The 26,584-nt window shown below is 46.0% G+C and overlaps 1 protein-coding gene across 1 annotated transcript in view; it reads right to left on the reverse strand.

Moving 5' to 3' along the window:
- The window catches only part of PDC (phosducin), a 235,009-nt gene that overhangs the window by 62,422 nt on the left and 146,003 nt on the right, over window positions 1–26,584 (reverse strand). Inside the window, exon 2 of the mRNA XM_073642563.1 lies at window positions 19,397–19,478. Within this exon, the coding sequence (XP_073498664.1) occupies window positions 19,397–19,463 (67 nt within the window). The 5' untranslated portion in view covers window positions 19,464–19,478. The remainder of the gene's footprint in view (window positions 1–19,396; window positions 19,479–26,584) is intronic.

A 26,584-nucleotide genomic window follows, 5' to 3' on the forward strand; every position in this document is an offset into this window, starting at 1 on the left:
TAAAGATGGTTACAGCGTGTCCGCAACCGGGTGCAGTTTTGAAGAAAACAAAGGTGTCCATTTCACCAAAACAGGGAGACGTAACCAGGTAGGGGTCTGTCCTGCCCTGAGTCCTTAACAGTCTTTAGTCCATTCCTAGGTTACGCTCCAACCAATTGTACAAGGATTCCCGGTAAATCCACCAAGGACTCCTAAAAATAACTAGAGACACATAATTATTTACAAGTAACAGACAGGTGACCACAAATAAAACAATTTAAACACTTCAAATCCTCCAACTTGCGGGTAACTGGCCTCTAGTGGCCCTAGTGGACCTACGGAGCTGACTGTCTGGCCCTGAACTACAGGGTGTAGAAGCTGTCAAGGGTAAACTGGGCAGCTGTCTACCGGCTGTTTGGCTCACTAGGGGTACGGCAGGCTCACTATAAGCAGAGGGTTGATCCTCCTGTTCTGCTTGTGTGGAGTCTTCTGCCTCCTGGACCGGCTGTTCTTCCAGCTCTACCTGTTGCTCCATAGGTGCTTGGGATGCTGGTTGGAGGAAGGTGAGTACGGGTATCACAACTGCGCCATTGACTTGAGTCCAAGACCGAGGGAAGTCTCCGAGCACAGTACTAACCATGTCTTCCCTTTCCTCTACGGGTCGAGGGTCTTCTTGTTCCTCTTCAGGGTTCCGTAGCTGTTTGGGACACTTCTTCAGGTGATCCCGGGATACAATGGTTGTGGTTTCCCCTCCGTCTTTACTGATGGTACAGACCTTTGGGTTGTCGTGGCTTGAGGGCAGTACGATGTACGGGTCCTTCTCCCACTGGTCGTCCAACTTGTGGAGCCGCCTTTTCCTCTTCAAGACCTGCTCTCCGGGTACCAGGGGAACAGCGGGAGCATACTGGTTGTAAGTTTTCTCTTGTCTTTCCCTAGCTTGACAGAGACTTCGCTCCACGCTCTCCTGTACTTTCCGGTACTGCTGCTGCCTCTCTGTGTCCCAGTCTGCTTCTGGTGAAGTGTCCTCGGGTGTCAGGACTCCCATCTCCAGGTCAACAGGTAGCTTACCAGGCCTTGCCCTCATCAGGTAAGCCGGGGTACAGTTGGTGGAACCTACCGGGATGTGGTTGTATAGGTCCACCAGATCGGGCAGCTTCTCAGGCCACAGACTGCGTTCTTCCAGGGGCAACGTTTTCAGAAGATCCATTACCACCTGGTTCATTTTCTCACAAAGTCCATTAGTTTGCGGATGATAGGGTGTCGTCCTTATCTTCCGGCAGCCATACAGATTGCAGAATTCCTGGAAGACCTCCGCTTCAAAGGCAGGTCCCTGGTCTGTCAGCACTTGGTCCGGGTACCCGTGTGGACGGCAGAAGTGCTGCTGGAAGGCTCTAGCTGCTGTTCGAGCTGTTAAGTCCTTGACGGGGACGACAACCAAGAACCGGGAGTAGTGATCCACGATGGTTAGTGCGTAAACGTAGCCACTTCTGCTTGGGGTCAGTTTTACATGATCCAAGGCTACCAGTTCCAACGGCTGCCGGGTGATGATGGACTGCAGGGGAGTCTTCTGGCTGGCACGGTCCTTCCTTCTTAGGTTGCACGGGACACAGTCTCTGCACCACCTCTCGATGGTTCCCCTCATGCCTACCCAGTGGAACCGCCCGCGCAGCAGGAACTCCAGCTTCTTCCATCCGAAGTGTCCAGTCCCGTCGTGGTATGCCTCCATCACCATGGCTGCGTCTCTCCGTGGCACCACTACTTGCCAGATTAGTTCATGCGTCCGGGAGTTAACCATTCTGCGGCACAACTTCCCCTTGTAAAGGAACAGTTGACTCTTCTCAGCCCACAGTTGCTTGGCTTCCTCCGGAGCGTCTGGGTCAAGGCGAGCCTCTGGCCGAGTCAGCATCTCCTTCACCAGTCGGACGGCAGGGTCACTGTCTTGCGTTTCCTCCCAGTTGTAGTGAGGCAAGGGGTTAAACGTAGCGGCTTGCTTACTCCTTACCCGATGGGAATACTGGATAGTCCCATGACGGTGGAACGCGGGGAGTTCAACTTCTTCCAGTCCCTCTGGATCTTCTCCTACGTCCGGTAGGTTTGGCATCCTGGACAGGGCGTCCGCGTTGGTATTGGAGCGTCCTGCCCGGTATTTGATTGTGAACTCGTAGTTGGACAGACGGGCCATCCATCTCTGCTCTAGGGCACCGAGTCTTGCAGTGTCCAGGTGTGTCAACGGGTTGTTATCCGTGTACACGGTGAACCGGGAAGAAGCGAGGTAGTGCTTAAAGCGTTCGGTGACTGCCCACACCACTGCCAGGAACTCTAGCTTAAATGAGCTGTAATTCTCAGGGTTTCTCTCGGTGGGTCGCAGTTTTCGGCTGGCGTAAGCGATTACTCGTTCTTTCCCCTGCTGGATCTGGGACAGCACGGCTCCTAGCCCGATGTTACTTGCGTCGGTGTAGAGGATAAAGGGCTGGCTGTAATCAGGGTACGCCAGGATTTCATCCCCCGTGAGGGCCATCTTCAGCTGGCGGAAGGACTCTTCTTCTAACTTCTCCCATCTGAAGGGTGGCTTCTGGTTCTTGGCCTTCCGGGACTGGCCTATCAGGAGGTCCTGCATAGGAGCTGCCTTTTTGGTGAAACCGGGGATGAATCTGCGGTAATAGCCTACCAACCCGAGGAACTGCCGCACTTCCTTTACACTGGAGGGACTTGGCCATTCCTTAATTGCGGTGATCTTATCAGGGTCGGGAGCCACTCCATCAGCACTCACCACGTGTCCCAGGTACTGCACCTTTGGTTTCAGGAGGTGACACTTGGAGGGTTTCACCTTTAGGCCGTAGCTTGCCAGAGCTTCGAACACTTCCGCCAGGTGTTTCAGGTGGTCCTCATACGTCTTGGAATATACGATGACATCGTCCAGGTACAACAAGACCGTCTCGAAGTTTCTGTGGCCCAGACAGCACTCCATTAATCGTTGGAAGGTCCCTGGTGCGTTGCAGAGTCCGAACGGCATGCAGGTAAACTCGCTAAGTCCCATCGGGGTGGTGAATGCGGTCTTCTCCCGGTCCGCCTCTGCTACAGGAACCTGCCAGTACCCACTAGTGAGATCCAAGGTAGAGAAGAAGTTAGCAGATCTTAAAGCAGCCAAAGACTCCTCTATCCTTGGTAAGGGGTACGCATCCTTGTGTGTGATACGGTTGATTTTCCGGTAATCTACACACATCCTCATGGTGTTGTCTTTCTTTTTGACTAAGACTAGTGGAGCTGCCCAGGGGCTACAGCTATCCCTGATCACCCCAGCCTCCTTCATGTCTCTAAGCATCCCCTTGGCGTGTTGGTAGTGTGCAGGGGGTACGGGTCGATACCTCTCTTTTATGGGAGGATGGTCTCCCGTGGGGATGTGGTGTTCTACCCCCTTGACTCGCCCGAAGTCTAACGGGTGTTTACTAAACACTCTCTCGTACTCTTGAACCACCCGATAGACTCCCTGTTTCTGGTGTGAGGGAGTGGAGTCAGTACCCAAATGTAGTTGCTGACACCAGTCCTCCATTGTTTTCTTAGAGCCGTTACCTTCCTCCGGGGAAGATGGAGGCAAGGGTTCTACGGACTGTATGGAATCTTGATTGATGGTATACAATTTGGCTAGCGTGGCATACCGGGGCAGGTACACTTCCCTCTTCCCGATATTTATTATGCGAACGGGCACCCTCCCATGGGGTACATTGACCACCCCCCGTGCTGTCAAAATGGTGGGCCTACTGTCTGAGTAAACTGGTTCTACCATTGCCTGGTAATCTCTACCTCTCAGACCAATAGCTGCCCGGCACCAAATCATCATTTCACTTTTCGGGGGCATGGCAATAGGGAAAGGGTCACACATTCGCACGCTACCAATCTCACCACCGGAGAGTTCTAGCTGTTGCCGTCGCATCAGTGCCCGGATCTCTTTCTGGAGCACTCGCTGCTGGCCGGAGCTGGCGTTCTTGGCAACCTGCTGTAAAAGGAAAATCACCTCTGCAAGACAATTTTCAATTACATTAGTTCCTAGAGTTATCTTTGGGTCACTCTCGTGTTTGTCAATGTCTACAATGATCAGTCCCTGTGCTGCCAATTCGACTCTACCGATTTTAATGGTCACCTCTTTAAATCCAATCTGTGGCACGGGCTGACCATTGCTGGCGATGATACTCAAGTCGTCGTCAGGGTAGCGGGTGATATCCGAGTCATTCCAGTACTGCTTGAAGAGCACGTACGGGATGGTGGTGACCTGTGACCCGGTGTCTAGTAGGGCACTCATAGGAATGCCATCCAGTACCACGGGTAAGACTGGACGTCCTCCCACATATTTGTCGCGCCAGTTCGATGGGCCTGGTGATCTTTTTCCTGGGGGTTGGCCCTCTACCCCAGGTTGTGCCAGTTTAAAGGACAGTACCTTGCCATATGTCCGGGTTGATTGCAGCGGTGGCAGATGGGTCGTCCGTCCTCGTTGTATCGGTCGCTGGGTCTTCCTCTGGCCGGTGGGGTCCTCCTTGGTCGACGCCACGGGATATCCTCCGGTCCGGATGCCAGCTGGATCTTCCCTGGAGTGGAAACCTGTAAAGACTGCACAGTTCGGGTTAGCGCAGCAACGCTTTTAGCTAGCTCTTGGACCTGATGGTGCAGGTCTGGAGCCGGGTCATTGTTCAAAGCCTGCGCATCAGCTCCCACAGGCCCTGCCGACAAGGGCGCCGCCTCCTGGTGGTAAGTGGTAGTGGGGCGTCTGTGGGTCACAACGCCACCTGGTGCCGGTTCTCGAAGCACCCGGATGGCTCTGTCCTTGAACTGTGCAAATCCCAGATGAGGGTCCTGTAAGGCCATTGCCCGCAACTGGGTTCGGTGGGCATTGCAATATAAACCCTCTATAAATTGTTCAGTCAACAGCCTGTCCTCGTCTCCCACGCCGTCAGGGTCGGTCTGCTTAATGGCTCTCAGGGCCTCCTGTAGGTTCAGGGCATAGTCCCTTATACTCTCATGTGCCCGCTGTTTGCACCCGTAGAATCTAAGCTTGATCTCGGCTGAGGTGCGGGTATCAAAGGTGTCCCTCAGCCGGGTTAGTATCCCTGCGACAGTCCTCCCCCCAGGTGGCCAGGACTTTACCTCCCTTTGGGCTGCCCCGGTTAATTGGGCCACCAGGATGCTCACTTTTTGCTCCTCTGTGAGGGGGTACACCTGGAAGAGGCTATCCAGCTTTTCTCTAAAGTCATGCAGGGTATGTGACTCCCCTGAGTACTGGGGTAGCCAGGCTGCCCCCGGGATATAGGGCATGGTGAAAGGCATGACCGCAACAGCGGTGGCGCTGGCGGGGGTTGAAGCGGTGAAGCTCTCCTCCGTATCCGGCATCCTTCTCCCCCCTAGTGGACCGTGGCCTACCTTGCGATGATCCTCTTCCGTAGGCCGCGGCTCCGCAGTGGATCGTCAGGGTTGAGGACCTTCCGTCGCGCTCCTGTGACGTCGGCGTCTGCTGGGCTCCTTCCAGGACCTTACGCAATGTCCGGACGTGAGGCGGGGCTTCAGTTCTCGCGCACTTTCGGAGTCCACGCCCCTCTTCTTCCCGCGCGGCGTCCTCAAGATGGCGTCCAATGGCGGGAAAACTCCACGTGTGGCGGGAAGAAGGCTGAAGATGGCGCCGGATAGCGGGAAAACTCCACCGATGGCGGGAAGGAAGCGGAAGATGGCGCCGGATGGCGGGAATCTTCACCACAGGTAAGTTTGAACAGTCTTTTTCAGGCACGCAGTACCCGGTGGTTGCGGGCACGTGATCCTGCTGACTACGCCAAAAGTTGACGCGCCCCTGGGCCTGTGTCGCGCTACGTTGCGCATGCAGGAGCTTACCCGGAGCCGGATCTCTTGAGGGTTGTAGTCTCGTGGCGGTGATCCGGTCCGTGCCCAGGGAGTCAGACTAAGTGGCGCTGTATTAGCGGTAGATGTTGGACGACTACGCCACCCGTTGAGTACAGCTAAGGAGCTGCTGCTGCAGGGCAGACCGCTGAGGCCGGTGGTAGGATTGTGCAGCGTGATAGTATAACCCCCAACGGGAGGGGTATGGCCTCAGGGCAGCCGACGTGGATGATGGGGGTAGCAGGAACCACTCAGAGACGGTACGGTGTAGTTCAGGGTGTTTACTGGTGACAACGATAGACCCTCCCGGAGTACTGGCTAGCGATTGGGGCCTGGTCAGTCCTTGAGCAGATGGGATCTCCCCTGGCCAGGCGGAGTTGTAGGCCTCCCAAACTAACGATACTCTTCTGGCTACCTTGCTAGAAGCGGGTATAAGTAGCCCACGTCCCTGAGTGTACCGTGTGGTGCTCACCCGTATGGCCGGTGACTCGGGGCCTTCTAGTAGCTTCCGCTCCACGACGGCGGTGCTGGTCCCATGCGTGTGACCGTGCCTTCGGGTTTCTTGGCCAGAGGACCTGAAATCCCCTGCCTGACGGATTCTGCTGCTGGGTAGGAGTTAGTCCCCACAGCCTCGGACTCCGGGTCCGGTAAGAAATCTTCTCAGTCAGGGCGAGCTCTGCAGCTGCCAGCCCCTGACTCCTTGTAGCACTGCTCCCACAGAGCTCCTGATGTTCTTTCCTATATCTGCTTCTCTTCTCTGTCTCTACTTCTTCTCTACTCACTAACCCTGCCTCAGCCCTAGGTTTATATAGGGGAAGTCCTTCCCCTCCCAGGACTGGGCAGGAGGTGTGGCATGCACAGGATCCCTGACCAAGAGACCTCCCACCTGCTCTCAGACATAACATTCCCGTTACTGTGGAAACCAGACCCCTGGGGTGCCACAAATGTACCACATCTTCATGGAACTTAAGCCACTTCTGAAGAAACGTGCACAATTGGACAGCGACATTTTTTTCTTATCTAAATGCAAAAAGGAGAATCTAATTCCCAAAGGACTCTGGATTACAAACCCAATTCTTCATACCTACAATACTCATTATGCACAAAACCTTTGCCACAGGACTTCTGAGAGACAAAGGAACCACCTTTTGCATGTCTTCTACAGCATCAAGAGTAAAGTCCAAGGGCAATTTGAAACTCAGAGGAAAACACTTACAGAAAACACAGAGCAAAAATTACAGCAATACTATAACAAACTACGGACCCTTCTGATTCATAACAAGGAAAAGAAGCTGCACAGATTGCGCCTAAACTCAGGGCGCTATGCAAACAGTTACAAAACAAAGCCAAAACCTGACAATTTGGACAACCACTCCATTTCAGACAAAGAAGCATCTAACTGTGTTATCAATCTGTCAGATTATACACCAAACAAAGCGGAGCTGACCGTGCTTTCTAGAGGACTCTCATTTTGTCCTACTAAGGCCCTAGATAAAACTGAACTCTGTAGTGATATGGAAAATTATTTCAGGAGACTGCGCCTGAGGGAATACTTCAATGCTACAGAAGATTCAGAACCCACCCCAACTGAAGGAAAAGGGATCTTGACAACCAAGAAGAGGTCAGATTGGACTCCTCCACCTGGACGAAACCCTCATTTGGATACATATATAGACTCCTTCAGACATGTGATAAAATCCACCATCTTAGACACAATCAGGAGACAAGCATCCAATATCAGTGCCCAGGAAAGAGAGGCCATACAATCTTTAAAAACAAACAAAGAAATCATCATTAAACCTGCTGACAAGGGTGGTGCAATAGTCATGATGAACACATCAGACTACATGAAGGAAGCAAGCAGACAACTGGTAGACACGCGCTACTACAAAAAACTGGAGTCTGATCCTACACTGGACTATTACAAGGAACTAAACAAGTTGGTATCGTGTCTGCCTGATGAATCCATAAGAGCCGATGACCTGATACCAGAGAGTCCAAGAATAGGGACATTCTATATGCTCCCCAAAATCCACAAATCTGGAAATCCAGGAAGACCAATTATTTCATGTGTGGGCACCCTTACTGAGCAAGTTGCTGGATGGGTAGAGTGTGTTCTTAAATCACTGGTAAAGAGTACACCCAGCTACATTCAGGACACGACAGACCTACTGAATAAACTAGCAGTAGGTCTTCTATCAGAAGGAACCATCCTGGCCACCATGGTTGTGGAATCTTTGTATTTTAATATCCCATACAAGGATGGATTAAATGCCTGCAAAATCTTCATAGAAAATACAGGAATTGTTGCTGATTCTGTGGTCAAACTTACAGAATTCATTCTCACCCACAATTACTTTGAATTTGATAACAACATAGATCTACAGGAAACTGGTACAGCGATGGGAAGTAAAATGGCTCCACAGTACGCAAATCTTTTCATGGCCAAGCTTGAAAGTGACTTTTTGTCCTCATGTCCCATCAGGCCTCTGGCCTACTATCGTTTCATTGATGATATTTTAATCATCTGGACGGGGTCTGAGCAACAGCTGAAGACGTTCCATGAACACTTTAATCGATTTCATCCCACCATCAACCTAACACTCAACTACTCCTGTACTGAAATTAACTTTTTGGACACCATTATCAAGCTACAGACCAATGAAATAGAGACATCCTTTATCCCGAAAACCAATCGACCGTCCTACATACCTTAAATGGGACAGTTTCCATCCAAAATACATAAAAAACTCTATTGTTTACAGCCAAGCCATCAGATACAATCGAATATGTTCCAACCAGATGGATAGAGACAAACACCTTGATGGCCTCAGAAAGACCTTTTTGAAACAGGGCTACCATCCAAGAACAATTGAGAACCAGATTACAAGAGCCACCAGAATATCAAGGAATCATCTCCTACATTACAAAACCAAACAAGAAAACCACCGGGTGCCTCTAGTAGTCACCTACAATCCAAATCTGGAGGCGCTAAGAAGAGCTGCACGGAAACTACAACCCTTACTACAAAATGATGCCCGATTACAATCCATATTTCCAGACCCGACCCCCCACTTCTGTGTTTCAGGCAGCCCCCAAATGTAAGAAGCATCATTGTCAGAAGCTCCCTGTCATCTCCACCAGCTACAGGTACCTTTCCTTGCAACCAGAAAAAATGTAAAACCTGTCCGTTTATAACGACCACAGACAAGATAAAGATTCCCAATTCACATCAGGACTATAAGATCCCAGGTACGTTCAGCTGAATCACATCTAATGTAGTGTACTTAATTATATGTACCAAATGTCCTGCTGGGGGTCTTTATGTAGGGGAGACAGGGCAGAAACTTAGAACAAGGATGAATCATCATCGCCACACAATAAAAGAAAAAAGAATAGATCTGCCTGTAGCCAAGCATTTTTGTTCCCCTGATCACAGCATAAAAGATATGAAATTACTAGTATTAAAAGGTAACTTCAAATCTCAAAGAGAAAGAAGAGTCTCAGAATATAAACTGATGATGACCTTTAACACTTTCAGAGCCGGAATGAATGTGTTGCATGGATTTATGTCATTCTACATCAACTAGGGAATGTGCTCCTCAGAATTGTGAGGCCATCACAACCCTGGACCTGGTCACAGGACAATAAAACCTTCACACTTATTATCTATTAACTGCTAAAATATTTATAGCCAGAACTGTTTATCTCTTTTTTTTTCTTGTGTGTCTTATTGTGTATAAATATGTGACTCTTCAGATTTTGTCTTATACTATGCCTGATGAAGAGACCAGAGTAGTCTCGAAAGCTTGCAATTTGTTACCATCTTTTCAGTTAGCCATTAAAAGGTATCAACCACTGAGGACTCTCAAATCTAAATATTTTTCTATCTCCTGGCTAACACGGTACAAGAATATATATTTTCCCTATATCTTAATTATCTGATATAGATGAGCAGAGACCGCTCCCCTCTGTTTCACAGCTGCCTGCATTTTGTAACAAATATATTGTGAGCTATATGTCTGCAGGACGTCAGTCTGCCAGCGTAACATACAAGTGTAACACAGAAGTGTACTGAAGATACACTCAGCTAAGAATTATACCATAATTGAATTAGAAGGGAACTGAAGATAACTGGATACTTAGTCACAGTAAACAATGTTCCTGTTTGTTTTCACTCTCTCCTCTATAGTCCTTCATTTTCTACTAACCCCTCTAATCCCTACTCCTAGTAAGGAACTGGTCATCTCTCCCTCCATTCTCCCCATCGATATCACCTTCTCCTCAGAACTGTTCCTCAACATGCAATCCTTTGTCTCCAAACACAGAGAACCACCTCATGCTTTCTCCTGCTCCCACCTGCTAACACTTTCTCTGCTCCTCCTCACTGCCAGCGATATCTCTCCATATCCAGGCCCCCCCTCACCACATACCCACAGTCACGTCTACCTCTCATACTGGATCTATTATACATTTCTGCCACCTTTCTATCCTCATACCCATCCGCCCAGCCCCCACTTCCCCAGTCCCACTAATAGGAGCACTATGGAACGCTCGCTGTGTCTGCAACAAACTTTCCTACATCCATGATCTTTTCATTACTAACAAACTTTCCTTCCTCGCCATCACCGAAACCTGGCTCACCCCCTCTGACACAACCTCTCCAGCTTCACTCTCGTACGGCTTATTCAACTGCTCCCACAGACCCCGCCCCAGCAGCAAGAATGGTAGAGGAGTTGGCTTGCTCCAAGGAGTTTATCTTTCTGATAGCTGCTCCTTCTCACATATCCCATTGCCACCCTCCCCTCTTTTGAGGTGCACTGTGTGCACATCTACTCCCCCTCCAACCTCCAACTGACTGTCATTTACCGCCCCCCAGGGCCAGCTACCACCTTCTTACACCACTCCACTACCTGGCTACTCCATTTCCTTTCCGCTGACATTCCCACTATCATGATGGGTGACTTCAACATCCCCACTGATACTTCCCACTCATCTGTCTCTAAGCTTCTATTCCTCACTTCCTCCTTCAGTTTCACTCAATGGTCTTCCGCAATCACTCACAAAGATGGACACACATTGGACCTCATCTTCACCCGCCTCTGTTCCCTATCCAACCTTTCTAACTCACCTCTCCCTCTTTCTGACCACAACTTACTCACATTCTCTTCCCTCTCCTCTCCAGGTCCACAATCCCCTATCCAGAAACTTGCACACTCTCGCAGAAATCTCAAACACCTTGACCTACACTCACTCTCTGAATCCCTTCTCCCTCTAACAGACATAAATTCCTTACACGATGCAGATGCTGCTGCTGCTTTATGTAACACCACAACAGCTGCAGCTCTCAATTTAGTCGCCCCCTCACACACACCAATGCTCACACAACCTGGCACACCAGCCTGACTAAAGAACTGAGATGGGCTTCCAGGGTTGCTGAACAGAGTTGGAAAAGGTCCCACTCCAATGAGAACTTCATCGCATTCAAACAGTCACTCACTACTTTCAAGTCCACACTAACTGCAGCAAAACAAACCTACTTCTCATTGCTCATATCCTCCCTGTCTCACAACCCTACACAGCTATTCAGTACTTTCAATTCTTTACTCCATCCCCCAGCTCCTCCTCCCTCCCCACTCATCTCAGCTGAAGACTTTGCCTCATTCTTCAAACAGAAGATTGAAAACATAAGGCAAAGCTTTGGTCATAAGTCTCCACAGCCCCTTCTCATAACTACTCAACTCTCCTCCTCCAAAACCAGCTTTTCCACCATCATGGAAGATCAACTTTCCTCTGTATTCTCCGAGTCACATCTCACCACCTGTGAACTTGACCCAGCCTCTCTTTCTAGCTATCGCCCCATATCACTTCTACCCTATGCCTCAAAACTACTGGAAAAAATGTCCATTTTGAACTGTCCTCCCACCTCTCCTCCTGCTCCCTCTTTGACTGCTTACAATCTAGCTTCCGACCGCATCACTCTACTGAGACTGCCCTGACTAAAGGCATCAGCAACCTACTGACCGCCAAATCCAAGCGACACTACCCTGTCCTCCTCCTCCTTGACCTGTCCTCTGACACAGTGGACCATTCCCTCTTACTACAGACTCTCTCATCTTTCGGCATCACATACTTGGCCCTATCTTTGTCCTCCTCATACCTAACAGAACGGACATTCAGCGTCTCCCACTAACTCACCACCTCCTCATCTCGCCCCCTACCTGTTGGTGTCCCCCAAGGTTCAATTCTAGGACTCCTGCTCTTCTCCATCTACACTTTCAGCCTGGGACAGCTCATAGAGTCTCACAGCTTCCAGTATCACCTCTATGCTGATGACACACAGATCTACCTCTCTGGACCTGATATCACCTCCTTACTAACCAGAATCTCACAATGTCTGTCCGCTATTTCATCTTTCTTCTCTGCTTGATTCCTAAAACTTAACATGGATAAAACCAAATTCATCATCTTTCCACAATCTCACTCAACCCCCCCACCTGACCTATCTATCAAAGTCGGTAGCTGTCCACTCTCCCCAGTCCTGCAAGCTCGCTGCCTCGGGGTAACCCTTAACTCTGATCTCTCCTTCAAATCTCATATCCATGCCCTTTCCACTTCATGCCGACTCCAACTCAAAAATATTTCCTGTATCCGTACATTCCTCAACTATGAATCTGCAAAAACACTAGTGAATGCCCTCATCATCTCTCGCCTCGACTCCTGCTACCTCCTGTTCTGTGGCCTCCCTTCTACCACTCTCGCACCTCTGTTATCTATCCTAAACTCTTCTGCCCGACTAATACACCTGCACCCCCACTATTCCCCTGCCTCTCCCCTCTGCCAATTCCTGCTCTTGCTCCCCATTGCCCAGAGACTGAAGTTCAAGACCCTAACGTTGGCATACAAAGCCATCCACAACCTGTCTTTTCCATACATCTGTGATCTAGTCTCCCGGTACCTACCTGCACACAACCTACGATCTTCACAGGACCTCCTTCTCTACTCCCCTCTGATCTCCTCTTCCCACAATCACATACAAAATTTCTCCAGTGCATCCCCCTACGCTGGAACTCTCTACCCCAACACATCAGTCTCTCGTCTACCGTGGAAACCTTCAAAAGGAACCTGAAGACCCACCTCTTCTGACAAACCTACAACCTGCAGTAACCCTCGCTGCACGACCAGCTGTGCCCTCACCTACTGTAACCTCACCCCCCTTCTAGATTGTGATCCCTCGCTGGCTGGGTCCTCTCTCCTCCTGTACCAGTCGGTGACTTGTTTTTGTTCAAACTATTGTACTTGTCGTCTGCTACGTATACCCCTTTTTCACATGTAAAGCGCCATGGAATTAATGGCACTATAATAATAAATAATAATAATATATAACAGCTTTAGTCACTTGGCTCGATGCAAGTATATTTATACCCATTTCTATAAGGCTTATCTGTTACTATATAATTGTTTACATCTATTTGTATTTTGAAGGACATTAATGAATGGTATACTCTAATTTTCTACAAGATTTCTCATTTATGCCCTGTGGATATAGACAAAGTATCTATGTGCATTTGATATATATAGCTTTGTTTATTGTGTTATGATTTTCTGTCTAAAGGTTATACCTGAAATAGAAAGCTGATGTTACTTGTTGCCTTTGTATACTGCTCTTGCCTTTTTATATATTGTTATGTATAAATTTTGCTGTTTATATCAATATCACCAGCTTTTCACCAATTTGCCTCATCTGTGTTTTTTGCCTACTTATACGTTTGCATGTTATGCCATTTTTTGCCATCTTTTGTTTTTATGATCTATTTAAATAAAATTTATTTTTATATTTCACTTCGCATGTGTATAAAGTATTTCTTCTTCGGTGCTTCAAGGTCTTTTGCGTAAAAGTTGGGGGGGTTTCCGATTTGCCTCTCTAGTAATCCTACGATCAGCTCTCACTGAAATGTTGCTTGGTCTTCCAGACCTTATCTTGACCTCCACTGTTACTAATAACTACCATTTCTTAATTACATTTCGAACTAAATAAAGGGCAATTTGAAAACGCTTTGCTATCTTCTTATAGCTTCTTTCTGCTTTGTGGGACTCCATCATTTTTAGAGTGTTAGGCATCTGCTTAGAAGAACCCATAGCTGCTGTTTTTTGGCAAAAGATTAGAGGAGGCTGGGTTTTTATAAAGCTGGGAATTTTGCATCACCTGGCCTTTCCTAACTATGAATGTGATCAAGCCATAACCCTAACAGGCTAATTAAGGTCTGAATCCTTGGTCAAAGTTATCCGAGCACACAAATCTCCAAGGGTGCCCAAACTTTTCCATTGGCCCATTTTCCTTTTTGTAATTTTTAAAATGAAAAAAATGACAATATATATTTTTTGCCTAAAATACAAAGGAAATGTGTCATCATTAACTTTAGGTCTTTTAGAGATCATTTCATCTTCAACTTGCTTAACTGTTCACACTAATAGTAATTTTGACCAGGGGTGCCCAAATTTTTACATGTCACTGTACAGGAGTAGCACAACATGTTTAAATAGTAACCATTGTTTTAATTTATTCTTCTGATTGGTCTTCCGCAATCACTCACAAAGATGGACACACATTGGACCTCATCTTCACCCGCCTCTGTTCCCTATCCAACCTTTCTAACTCACCTCTCCCTCTTTCTGACCACAACTTACTCACATTCTCTTCCCTCTCCTCTCCAGGTCCACAATCCCCTATCCAGAAACTTGCACACCCTCGCAGAAATCTCAAACACCTTGACCTACACTCACTCTCTGAATCCCTTCTCCCTCTAACAGACATAAATTCCTTACACGATGCAGATGCTGCTGCTGCTTTATGTAACACCACAACAGCTGCAGCTCTCAATTTAGTCGCCCCCTCACACACACCAATGCTCACACAACCTGGCACACCAGCCTGACTAAAGAACTGAGATGGGCTTCCAGGGTTGCTGAACAGAGTTGGAAAAGGTCCCACTCCAATGAGAACTTCATCGCATTCAAACAGTCACTCACTACTTTCAAGTCCACACTAACTGCAGCAAAACAAACCTACTTCTCATTGCTCATATCCTCCCTGTCTCACAACCCTACACAGCTATTCAGTACTTTCAATTCTTTACTCCATCCCCCAGCTCCTCCTCCCTCCCCACTCATCTCAGCTGAAGACTTTGCCTCATTCTTCAAACAGAAGATTGAAAACATAAGGCAAAGCTTTGGTCATAAGTCTCCACAGCCCCTTCTCATAACTACTCAACTCTCCTCCTCCAAAACCAGCTTTTCCACCATCATGGAAGATCAACTTTCCTCTGTATTCTCCGAGTCACATCTCACCACCTGTGAACTTGACCCAATCCCGTCTCACCTCATCCCAAACCTCACCGCAGGCTTCATCCCAACCCTAACCCACCTCTTCAACCTGTGTCTAACAACTGGCGTCTTCCCCTCATGCTTCAAACATGCCTCGATCACACCCATCCTCAGAAAGCCCTCCCTTGACCCAGCCTCTCTTTCTAGCTATCGCCCCATATCACTTCTACCCTATGCCTCAAAACTACTGGAAAAAATGTCCATTTTGAACTGTCCTCCCACCTCTCCTCCTGCTCCCTCTTTGACTGCTTACAATCTAGCTTCCGACCGCATCACTCTACTGAGACTGCCCTGACTAAAGGCATCAGCAACCTACTGACCGCCAAATCCAAGCGACACTACCCTGTCCTCCTCCTCCTTGACCTGTCCTCTGACACAGTGGACCATTCCCTCTTACTACAGACTCTCTCATCTTTCGGCATCACATACTTGGCCCTATCTTTGTCCTCCTCATACCTAACAGAACGGACATTCAGCGTCTCCCACTAACTCACCACCTCCTCATCTCGCCCCCTACCTGTTGGTGTCCCCCAAGGTTCAATTCTAGGACTCCTGCTCTTCTCCATCTACACTTTCAGCCTGGGACAGCTCATAGAGTCTCACAGCTTCCAGTATCACCTCTATGCTGATGACACACAGATCTACCTCTCTGGACCTGATATCACCTCCTTACTAACCAGAATCTCACAATGTCTGTCCGCTATTTCATCTTTCTTCTCTGCTTGATTCCTAAAACTTAACATGGATAAAACCAAATTCATCATCTTTCCATAATCTCACTCAACCCCCCCACCTGACCTATCTATCAAAAGTCGGTAGCTGTCCACTCTCCCCAGTCCCGCAAGCTCTCTGCCTCGGGGTAACCCTTAACTCTGATCTCTCCTTCAAATCTCATATCCATGCCCTTTCCACTTCATGCCGACTCCAACTCAAAAATATTTCCTGTATCCGTACATTCCTCAACTATGAATCTGCAAAAACACTAGTGAATGCCCTCATCATCTCTCGCCTCGACTCCTGCTACCTCCTGTTCTGTGGCCTCCCTTCTACCACTCTCGCACCTGTTATCTATCCTAAACTCTTCTGCCCGACTAATACACCTGCACCCCCACTATTCCCCTGCCTCTCCCCTCTGCCAATTCCTGCTCTTGCTCCCCATTGCCCAGAGACTGAAGTTCAAGACCCTAACGTTGGCATACAAAGCCATCCACAACCTGTCTTTTCCATACATCTGTGATCTAGTCTCCCGGTACCTACCTGCACACAACCTACGATCTTCACAGGACCTCCTTCTCTACTCCCCTCTGATCTCCTCTTCCCACAATCACATACAAAATTTCTCCAGTGCATCCCCCTACGCTGGAACTCTCTACCCCAACACATCAGTCTCTCGTCTACCGTGGAAACCTTCAAAAGGAACCTGAAGACCCACCTCTTCTGACAAACCTACAACCTGCAGTAACCCTCGCTGCACGACCAGCTGTGCCCTCACCTACTGTAACCTCACCCCCCTTCTAGATTGTGATCCCTCGCTGGCTGGGTCCTCTCTCCTCCTGTACCAGTCGGTGACTTGTTTTTGTTCAAACTATTGTACTTGTCGTCTGCTACGTATACCCCTTTTTCACATGTAAAGCGCCATGGAATTAATGGCACTATAATAATAAATAATAATAATATATAACAGCTTTAGTCACTTGGCTCGATGCAAGTATATTTATACCCATTTCTATAAGGCTTATCTGTTACTATATAATTGTTTACATCTATTTGTATTTTGAAGGACATTAATGAATGGTATACTCTAATTTTCTACAAGACTTCTCATTTATGCCCTGTGGATATAGACAAAGTATCTATGTGCATTTGATATATATAGCTTTGTTTATTGTGTTATGATTTTCTGTCTAAAGGTTATACCTGAAATAGAAAGCTGATGTTACTTGTTGCCTTTGTATACTGCTCTTGCTTTTTTATATATTGTTATGTATAAATTTTGCTGTTTATATCAATATCACCAGCTTTTCACCAATTTGCCTCATCTGTGTTTTTTGCCTACTTATACGTTTGCATGTTATGCCATTTTTTGCCATCTTTTGTTTTTATGATCTATTTAAATAAAATTTATTTTTATATTTCACTTCGCATGTGTATAAAGTATTTCTTCTTCGGTGCTTCAAGGTCTTTTGCGTAAAAGTTGGGGGGGTTTCCGATTTGCCTCTCTAGTAATCCTACGATCAGCTCTCACTGAAATGTTGCTTGGTCTTCCAGACCTTATCTTGACCTCCACTGTTACTAATAACTACCATTTCTTAATTACATTTCGAACTAAATAAAGGGCAATTTGAAAACGCTTTGCTATCTTCTTATAGCTTCTTTCTGCTTTGTGGGACTCCATCATTTTTAGAGTGTTAGGCATCTGCTTAGAAGAACCCATAGCTGCTGTTTTTTGGCAAAAGATTAGAGGAGGCTGGGTTTTTATAAAGCTGGGAATTTTGCATCACCTGGCCTTTCCTAACTATGAATGTGATCAAGCCATAACCCTAACAGGCTAATTAAGGTCTGAATCCTTGGTCAAAGTTATCCGAGCACACAAATCTCCAAGGGTGCCCAAACTTTTCCATTGGCCCATTTTCCTTTTTGTAATTTTTAAAATGAAAAAAATGACAATATATATTTTTTGCCAAAAATACAAAGGAAATGTGTCATCATTAACTTTAGGTCTTTTAGAGATCATTTCATCTTCAACTTGCTTAACTGTTCACACTAATAGTAATTTTGACCAGGGGTGCCCAAATTTTTACATGTCACTGTACAGGAGTAGCACAACATGTTTAAATAGTAACCATTGTTTTAATTTATTCTTCTGAATCAATAGAATAAGAAATTTTGTAATATATTTGAACCCCTTCCTGACATTTGACGTACTATGATGTCATATCTCTGATCCGGTTCTTTGATGCAGGCTCAGAAGCTGTGTTATTCAGCCATCACCTGCCTTTTAATAGACACGAGTGAAGTTGAAATACATCCACAGCTTTTAACCCAGTAAATGCTGCTGTCAATCTTTGAAGTGGCATTTACAGCATGCAGCCCAGAGGTGCTTTGTTCTAACCGCCAATCGGCACCCCCGAAACACGATCCGCTGAAGACTTTTATGCCTGTCATGACGGTAATCCTATGAAAATAAGCCTGTGACTTTCATTCAAAGAAGACTAAGGTTTTTGATAGTACCCTAGTATTGCTGTGTATTCAGATGATCCCATGTTCAAGTCCTCTAAAGGGACTGCAAAATAGTAGGCATTCATTCTCAAAATTCTGAATTCATTGGTAAAATCAGTCGTCAGAAATTTTCCAATTACTGAGTTATTAGAGCTGGTACCAGAATGTCTGTGTTTGCATCTAGATCCATTCTCCTCCACCACTGTCCACTTTCCATAGAATTTTAGAAGCACCAATTGTCATCTCCAATCTTAGTAGTATGAAAGTCTGTCTTCATTGAATACAGATTTTACCCATGAATTGAGACTGAAAAAATATTCCATGAGGAGAATGAAGCAAATTTCTCTGATAAGATATATTGCAGACACTTATTTTCATGTATGCTATTTATTTATGATTTTTTAACCCCTTAGTGAAGGAGCCAATTTGAACTTTAATGATCAGACCACATTTTTGAAATCTGACCACTGTCATTTAATGTGGTGATAACTCTGGAACGCTTCAACGGGTCTCAGTGACTCTGAGATTGTTTTTTTCGTGACATATTGTACTTCATGATAGTGGTAAATTATACAGCATTAAAAAGACGTACGTATATAGCCACTCCTATATACGTCTTTTAAATGCTGTATGATTCTAATAAGTAGCAACAATAAAGACATCTAAATACTAAAGCATGAACTCAGACTGCCGCTGTGATATTTAGATGTGGATGTATAGTAAGACTTGTTTCTTTAGAAATTGACATTGTTTTTGAGGTCTGAAATAATAATATAGTAATACAGTAATAATACAGGATCTTTGCAGCAATAATTTTAATCTTTAATTTTTAATGATAGATAAATAAAAGTCATGTTTTAAAATCCCTTAATCTGGGATCTATTTGCCCCTTGGGGCAATTTGGTGTTTTATAGATCATCATATTTTTGTTCATTACCTGTGTTCGTAGCAGAGCCTTCAAAATCAGTCTCTTCTTCAACACTTTGTGTTTCTAAATCTTCCATTATTGTATAGTTATTCTGTAAAAGTGAAAATATTACTATTTTAAACAACATTAACACTATATTTTGCCAATTTGTATACTGCCAAATTTCTGTATGTCATATGCCCAACATTAAATATCATTAAATGCGTATAGAAGTATTATAATGATAAAGAATTGCCCAAAGCCTCATTCAGATGTCCGATTTTTGAGTACAAATCCTATCCGTAATTTTCACAAATAACACTCATACCTGTGATAGTCTATGGGGCCATTCACTTGTCCGTGATATTTCACTCAGTCTGTGGAAAATCTCAGAGACATGTCCGATTTTGATCTGAGGGTCGATTCAAAATCAGCAATATAAGTCTATGGGTCCATGGAAAAATCAGAGACTGTCAGAAAGGAGAAAGTGGAGAAACTTTTTTTTCTCCATGTACGAGAAAAACTGCTGATATTTGGACTATGCTCTGATCAAAGTCTGATCCAAAAAAATCTGTCCATTTTTCTTGTACATGGAAAAATCGGACGTCTGAATGAGACCTGACAGACCACCTGCATTCAGGTACAGTAACAAGTGATATTTCTGTTTGCTAGGCAATCCCTACATGTGTTGTAGCTGTCAAACAGCCGCGAGACATGCAGCTGCGGTGACTCAAACCAACTTTTCGAGCATGCCGAAGATACTCAGTAAGCACCCGAGCATGCTCATATAACCCCTTATCCGAGCACGTTCACAGTATTTCCGCCGCGGAAACGCATTAAAATCGCTTCTTAAGATGTCTGCCATGTTTCCCAATGATAATCTGCATGTGCTGTGCACATGCTGCGTAAATTTCCACTGCGAATTATCATTGCAGAAAAATCCGCAGCACAACCATTTATTGTGCGATTTCACTGCGAAATCGCCTCCATTGACTTGCATTGAACCGCATAACATCCGCATGTAAACATGTATACATGCGGATGTTATGCGGTTCAATACGTGAATGGTATCCGGGTCTGGAGAAGAGGAGATTCTCCTCCAACCCGGGTACCATGGTACCTGCAAGTTAAAAAAGAATTATAAAGCAAAAAATCCCAAAAAATATTCATACTCTCCTCTCCGGCGGCCCCCGGTCTGCTCCCGGCGGCGTCCTCTCTACTTGACGTCCCGCGTTGTTCTGCCAGGACCTGCGGTGACGTCATTTAGTCAGCGGATGGTCACGCGACCGCTGACGTCAGCGGTCAGGTGATGGTCGTGTGACCATCAGCTGATTAAATGACGTCCCCGCAGGTCCTGGCAGAACACCGCGGGACGCCAAGGAGAGAGGACGCCGCCAGGAGCAGACCGGGGGCCGCCGAAGAGGTGATTATGAATATTTTTTTTTTAGTTTTTACTTCATAATTTATTTTTTTTTTACTATAGGTGCAGTATTTTAAGCTGAAATCTCGGTCACACAATATAAATCCATGCCAGTTGCATGAATTTATATTGTGTGACCAACTTGTCAAGCCCTTTTCCAAGCGATGCTCAAAATCGCTTGAAAAAACGCATGCATAAACGCATGTAAAAACGCTTAAAAACTCCTCCCTGGCAGGAAAAACGCATGTAAAATCTGCATGCGTTTTTTCTGCCAGGGAGAGGAAAAAACGCTCAGGAAATTTCTGCTTAAAATCTGCATCGTTGGCATATACCTTTATTCAAAGCAAATAAGTTATTCCATAGCATACTCTAAAAATCTTTGCTTAAACTGGACTTCTTAAACCTAAAGATAATTCAAGTTAATCAAGCAAACCAAAAGTGAGCATCACACCGTCAGAAGGTTAGTACATAAGGCTTTGTTCACCAGGCTATAGAGCTGGAACTGCATCATTCTATTCTTCATGTGAAAAACTAAGGGCATACCAAGTTTTTTGTTTTTTTTTAACATGTGGATACATTTAAAAGATTATCCTTCGGAAAAGCAAAAATGAAAAGGGCTCAGACTGGTAAAAAAAATGAGTAAAATTTGTGCCATCACAGATCCCCTGCAGCTCTTTTTTTATGCTTATCTGGTCCATAGTGGTCTTTGCTTTCTGATCCTGTCTAAAGACATCAGAAATGGCCACTCAGTCAATCACTGCCTTAGGAGGACGTTTTTAAACAATAACAATAAGTAATTAATTTGCACTAGTAATCCTAACCTATTTATTATGGTTACTTATACAACTCCATAATATTCCACAGTGTTTTACGGTAATTGTCTTCACTGTCCCCATTGGGGCTCACAATCTAAATCCTCTATCAGTATGTCTTTGCGGTGTGGGAGAAAATCGAAGAACCCAAAGGAAACCTACGCAAATACGGGGAGAACATGCACTGATGAGAAAAATTTATGTATGAGATAGCCAAGATGATTATCTATAAAATAATGGTAGTCTCACGTTCGAAGCAGTAGTGGAAGGTGAGATATGGAGCCTGAAAGTCAAAAGTTCAAAACATTGTTACTGTTATGATCGTGTTGCAACTTACTTGAGAAAATAGGTAACACACTAAAAACTGCAACTGACCATGACCGCTCCTGTATAGACTAGAGATCCTGACCCCACAGTCCCTAGTGATGCCTGTGTCAGTTGAGATAGCAGTAACAACAGTTTAGATGAAAGCAATTCAGACTTATGTTGCCTGAAAGGCCGATGAGCACTTCATGTTTCTCCTCAAGAACCGGAGAACCGAAGGCCTCATTTTGAAGCCGGAAATCTGCGCACACTACCGCCATAAATGTCAGTGTCTGTTGCTTAGATGCCACGCTCAAAACCTGTGTGGCCTGCAGTGAGGAGTACTATTATCCCCACTAGTCCCCTGATGAACCCTGAGACGAACAGGGGGAAACGCGTTGGGATGAAGGAGTAGTCCATACTTACCATCATGGCTGATAAGTATCATTTTGTCTCACATTGATAGTTTCTTCCTGAAATTCCTGACTGCAGTACAGGAAAGTTTTGTTTCCATGAACGGAGGAAGTGTGTATATAGGTGCACCAGCATTTCTGACCTTAGTACATTGTGAGTTATTTGATCTAATTATATTATTCATTTTGGAGCTTTTCATGCCATACCCTGATTTTCCACATGCTTGGTTCCTATGGCTCTGTATTAATCAATGACAGGTTTTTCTTCATTATCATCTTTATACCGCCAGAGACTTATGAACCCGTATAGCCTTGATAAAAAGGGCCTTTAGGGCAGAGAGACTTTAATTGTGGATAAATTACTGCCTAAACATTTGTTATTCAATAGACTATGTTATATTGATTTTTGTCCCTGATAAAGGGTGCTCTGGGACAGAGGGACTCTAACTTTTGATCAATCATTATCTACTATCTGGTATCCAATGTACTACTATATAAAGATTTTCTAAGGCCATTATTCTAATATAGGCTTTGTCGGTATACAAACGACTTTTGTTATTTTCTGTTTGTGCTGCCACTTTTTTGTACTCTAGGGGTTAATAGGACTTTCAGGGATACAGACGTGGAGCGGGTGTGCCAATTCACTACTATTAAGGTGTTAACCTCCGCTGTCAGTTAGGGAGACTGATAGGGATCATTATGGATTTGATAGTCCCCACCACTATATGTGTATCTATATGTTCATTGTTGTGTAACCCTGAATGGCCTTAATTGGTTATACCTCTATTTTTTAGAAAGGTTGTTTATGAGTGTTTCTCTTTTAAATGTAAGAGTAAAAGGTATTTTTAGGGGTCTATTTTCTTCTTGGTTTACTTGATATTGAGGCCCTGCTGGTTTATTTATGTTATGCTTTTTCTTTCAAGTTTATATCTGTCTGGTGGACACCAGATCTACTGGCGCTCCTCCTTTCCTGAACTGGAAAAATATTTCTCAGATTTAATTTGGGACAATGCATCCGTTTCTTAACAGATATGGCTATTGGTTTCTCTCAATTTGTTATGGTAGAAAACACAGACATGTTTTGTGGCCTGATCATGTTCTTCCTGATTCAATGGAGATTCCTAAAGTACATGAGTGCCTTAAAAAGAATTTGTTTTACACTGAATGGGAATTGTTTTTTGCTTGTTTTTTTTTACACATATTCTATGTGCCCTTAGAATCAAAGCTTTTATAACAACCTCCTCATATTTCTCCTGACAAAGAGGGGCCAACGCCAGTGACCTCATTTCGCAGAGGATTTCTGGAGACAACAACCATTTGAGGTCATATTCAGTGGTACTCTGTATGTTAATTGATTTATGCATGTATAATCTAGATTGGATATCTCCTCAAAGACTCCAGACATGCAGTCTGACCCACATTATTGTCTATATTGCCTCAGTAAGAAGCACCATAGCTTTTCTTACTGAGGCGACTAGAGGGAAAATAAAGTGGTGTTCTTCATCCATGAAAGCCTGTAACTTGGAAGATCATGATTTTCTTAAATATCCAATGCAGTGACACAGAGCTGGCTCCAGGTTTTCGTAGGCCCCGGGTGAAAGAGTCTCAGTGGGCCCCTTTAACACATACCATAATTCATGATGCGCAGATACAGCACATAAATATAGGTATACAACACCGGGCCCAGCCTGCCCCCTCATCCTTCACATATGCAGATGACTCGCCCCCTGGGCCGTGGGGCACGCGGATCCGGGCGATAGGGGAACGATGGGGGGAGTAGTAGTGGCGGCCCGGTCCCGCGGCTCAGGGTGGTCAGGCCAATGGTAGTCTGCTACGTGCTTCAAATAATGTCCGACTACGCCACCCGTGGATTGCGGTTATTAGGAACCGCCGCTGCATGCAGACCGCTGGGGCTGATGAGGTGTGCAGCTAGGGTAGTGTGACTCACCACGGGAAGAGTGCGGCCCCAGGGCAGTGTAGTAGATGGTGGGAGTGATGGTGGTGAAGGTCCCAGTACCGGTAGTGCCGGAGGAGCGAAGAAGCACACGGACAACAAGTTACAGTCCAGGGTCTTTACTCACTGTTCGTTTGTTCCGGGTCACTTCCGTCAGCAGTGACCGCCCGAGCCGTGCTGCGTCCACCAGGTGCGGGGCTCGGTCAACTCCCAAGCAGTCAAGAGCATGGCACAGGACCCCCTTTAGTCCTTTCTCTGGCCTGCCTCACCAGTGACCCACTTTTGTCCGGCTGCCGCGGACTCGTGCGGTTAAACGTGGGCCCCGTCCTCCGCTGTCCTATATGGTGCCTTCCTAGCAGGTTTGATGAGGTGTCGCACCAATAGATGATCACGACGACCGGTCTTTGGCTGAGGGTTGTTTCTCCTCCACCAACTTGGGATCCGGTACCCTTAATCTGTCTGACCCTGCACCCTGGATTCTCGTGGGTTCTTAGGGTCCCTTCCACCTTCTTGTTCCTGAGCCCTTCTGTTTCTCTGTCTCTCCTTCTCTTTCTCTGTTCCTTTCTGTTCCTTTCTGTTCCTTTCTCTTGGAGCTGAGATGAGCCAAAATCCCAGCTCCCCTTCACCTCCTCCTCGGCCTCTCACTAGGCCCTTCTGGAGTAGAGCTCCTACAGAGCCTCTACTCCCTGTCTTCTCCTCTGGCTGAACTGACCCAGAACTAAGATGGTGCCCACCTTTTATACCTCCCTCTGACCATGAGCCCAGGTGACCAGCAACCAATGAGCTCCTTCCTACGCTCAGGAACCAACCCCTATCTGCTCCTACAGCACTGGGTGTTCCACCCCCCTCCCCACTCCAGGCAGGGACATAGTCGGTCGTGCCTGCACTTATGTCTAGTGGGAGCACCGTTGAGCTGTCCCTCGGAAATGGGGTGTGTGTGCTGTATGCAGCTAACTGAGCCCTGGTCCATACTCCATCCTTACCTGGGAGTGGAATACCACACCTCTGGTCTGAGGTGCAATACCCCTGTAGCGGCCGAACCCTCGGGGCGCTACACAGACATGCACACATATATAGTATGCAGACATGTACAGTACACTCATACAATACGCAGATATGTACACACACAATACCCAGACATGCACACATATACAGTACGCAGACATGTACACTCATACAATACCCAGACATGCACACACACAATACGTAGACATGTACACACATACAGTACGCAGACATGCACGCACACAATACGCCGACATGTACACTCATACAATACGCAGCTATGTACACACATACAGTACGCAGACATGCACGCACACAATACGCCGACATGTGCACTCATACAATACGCAGATATGTACACACATACAGTACGCAGACATGCACGCACACAGTACGCAGACATGCACGCACAGTATGCAGACATGCACGCACACAGTACACAGACATGTACACACAGTAAGCAAACATGCACCCACACAATACTCAGACATGTACGCACATACAGTACGCAGACATGCATGCACACAAAACGCAGACATGCACACACACCATACACAGACATGCACACACACACAATACGCAGACATGCACACACGTGCAATACATAGACATGTACACACGTACAGTACGCAAACATGCACGCACACAGTATGCAGACATCCATGCACACATTACCACAATACGCGGACATGTACACACATACAGTACGCAGACATGCACACACACAAAATGCTGACATGCACACACACAATACGCAGACATGCACACACGTACAATACGTAGACATGCACACGCACAGTACACAGACTTGTACACACATACAGTACGCAGACATGTACACACATAAAGTACTCAGACATGTACACACATACAGTATGCAGACATGCACACACACAATACCCAGACATGCACACACGTACAGTACGCAGACATGCACACACAATATGCAGACATGCACACACGTACAATACACAGACATGCATACTCGTACAGTACGCAGACATGCACACACAATACGCAGACATGCACACATGTACAATACACAGACATGCATACACGTACAATGCGCAGACATGTACACACATACAGTATGCAGATATGCACACACATAGAGGGTGCCAACCTCCGAGGAAAGGCAGGATGTGATAGTTCTGCAATAGAGTATCCTATCTACACCATATTATATCTTCTTATTGCTTATACTCCTGGTCCAATTGATCCTTTTGGTTTGGTTTTGGTAATTATATATGTTTTTAATTGTTTAGATAATAACTAGTGATGAGTGAGTATGTTCGGTTAACACTTTCGCTG

The sequence above is a fragment of the Phyllobates terribilis genome, unplaced genomic scaffold, assembly GCF_046119375.1.
Source record: "Phyllobates terribilis strain yellow unplaced genomic scaffold, ASM4611937v1 Scaffold_8__6_contigs__length_399053987, whole genome shotgun sequence".
Classification (NCBI taxonomy): domain Eukaryota; kingdom Metazoa; phylum Chordata; class Amphibia; order Anura; family Dendrobatidae; genus Phyllobates; species Phyllobates terribilis.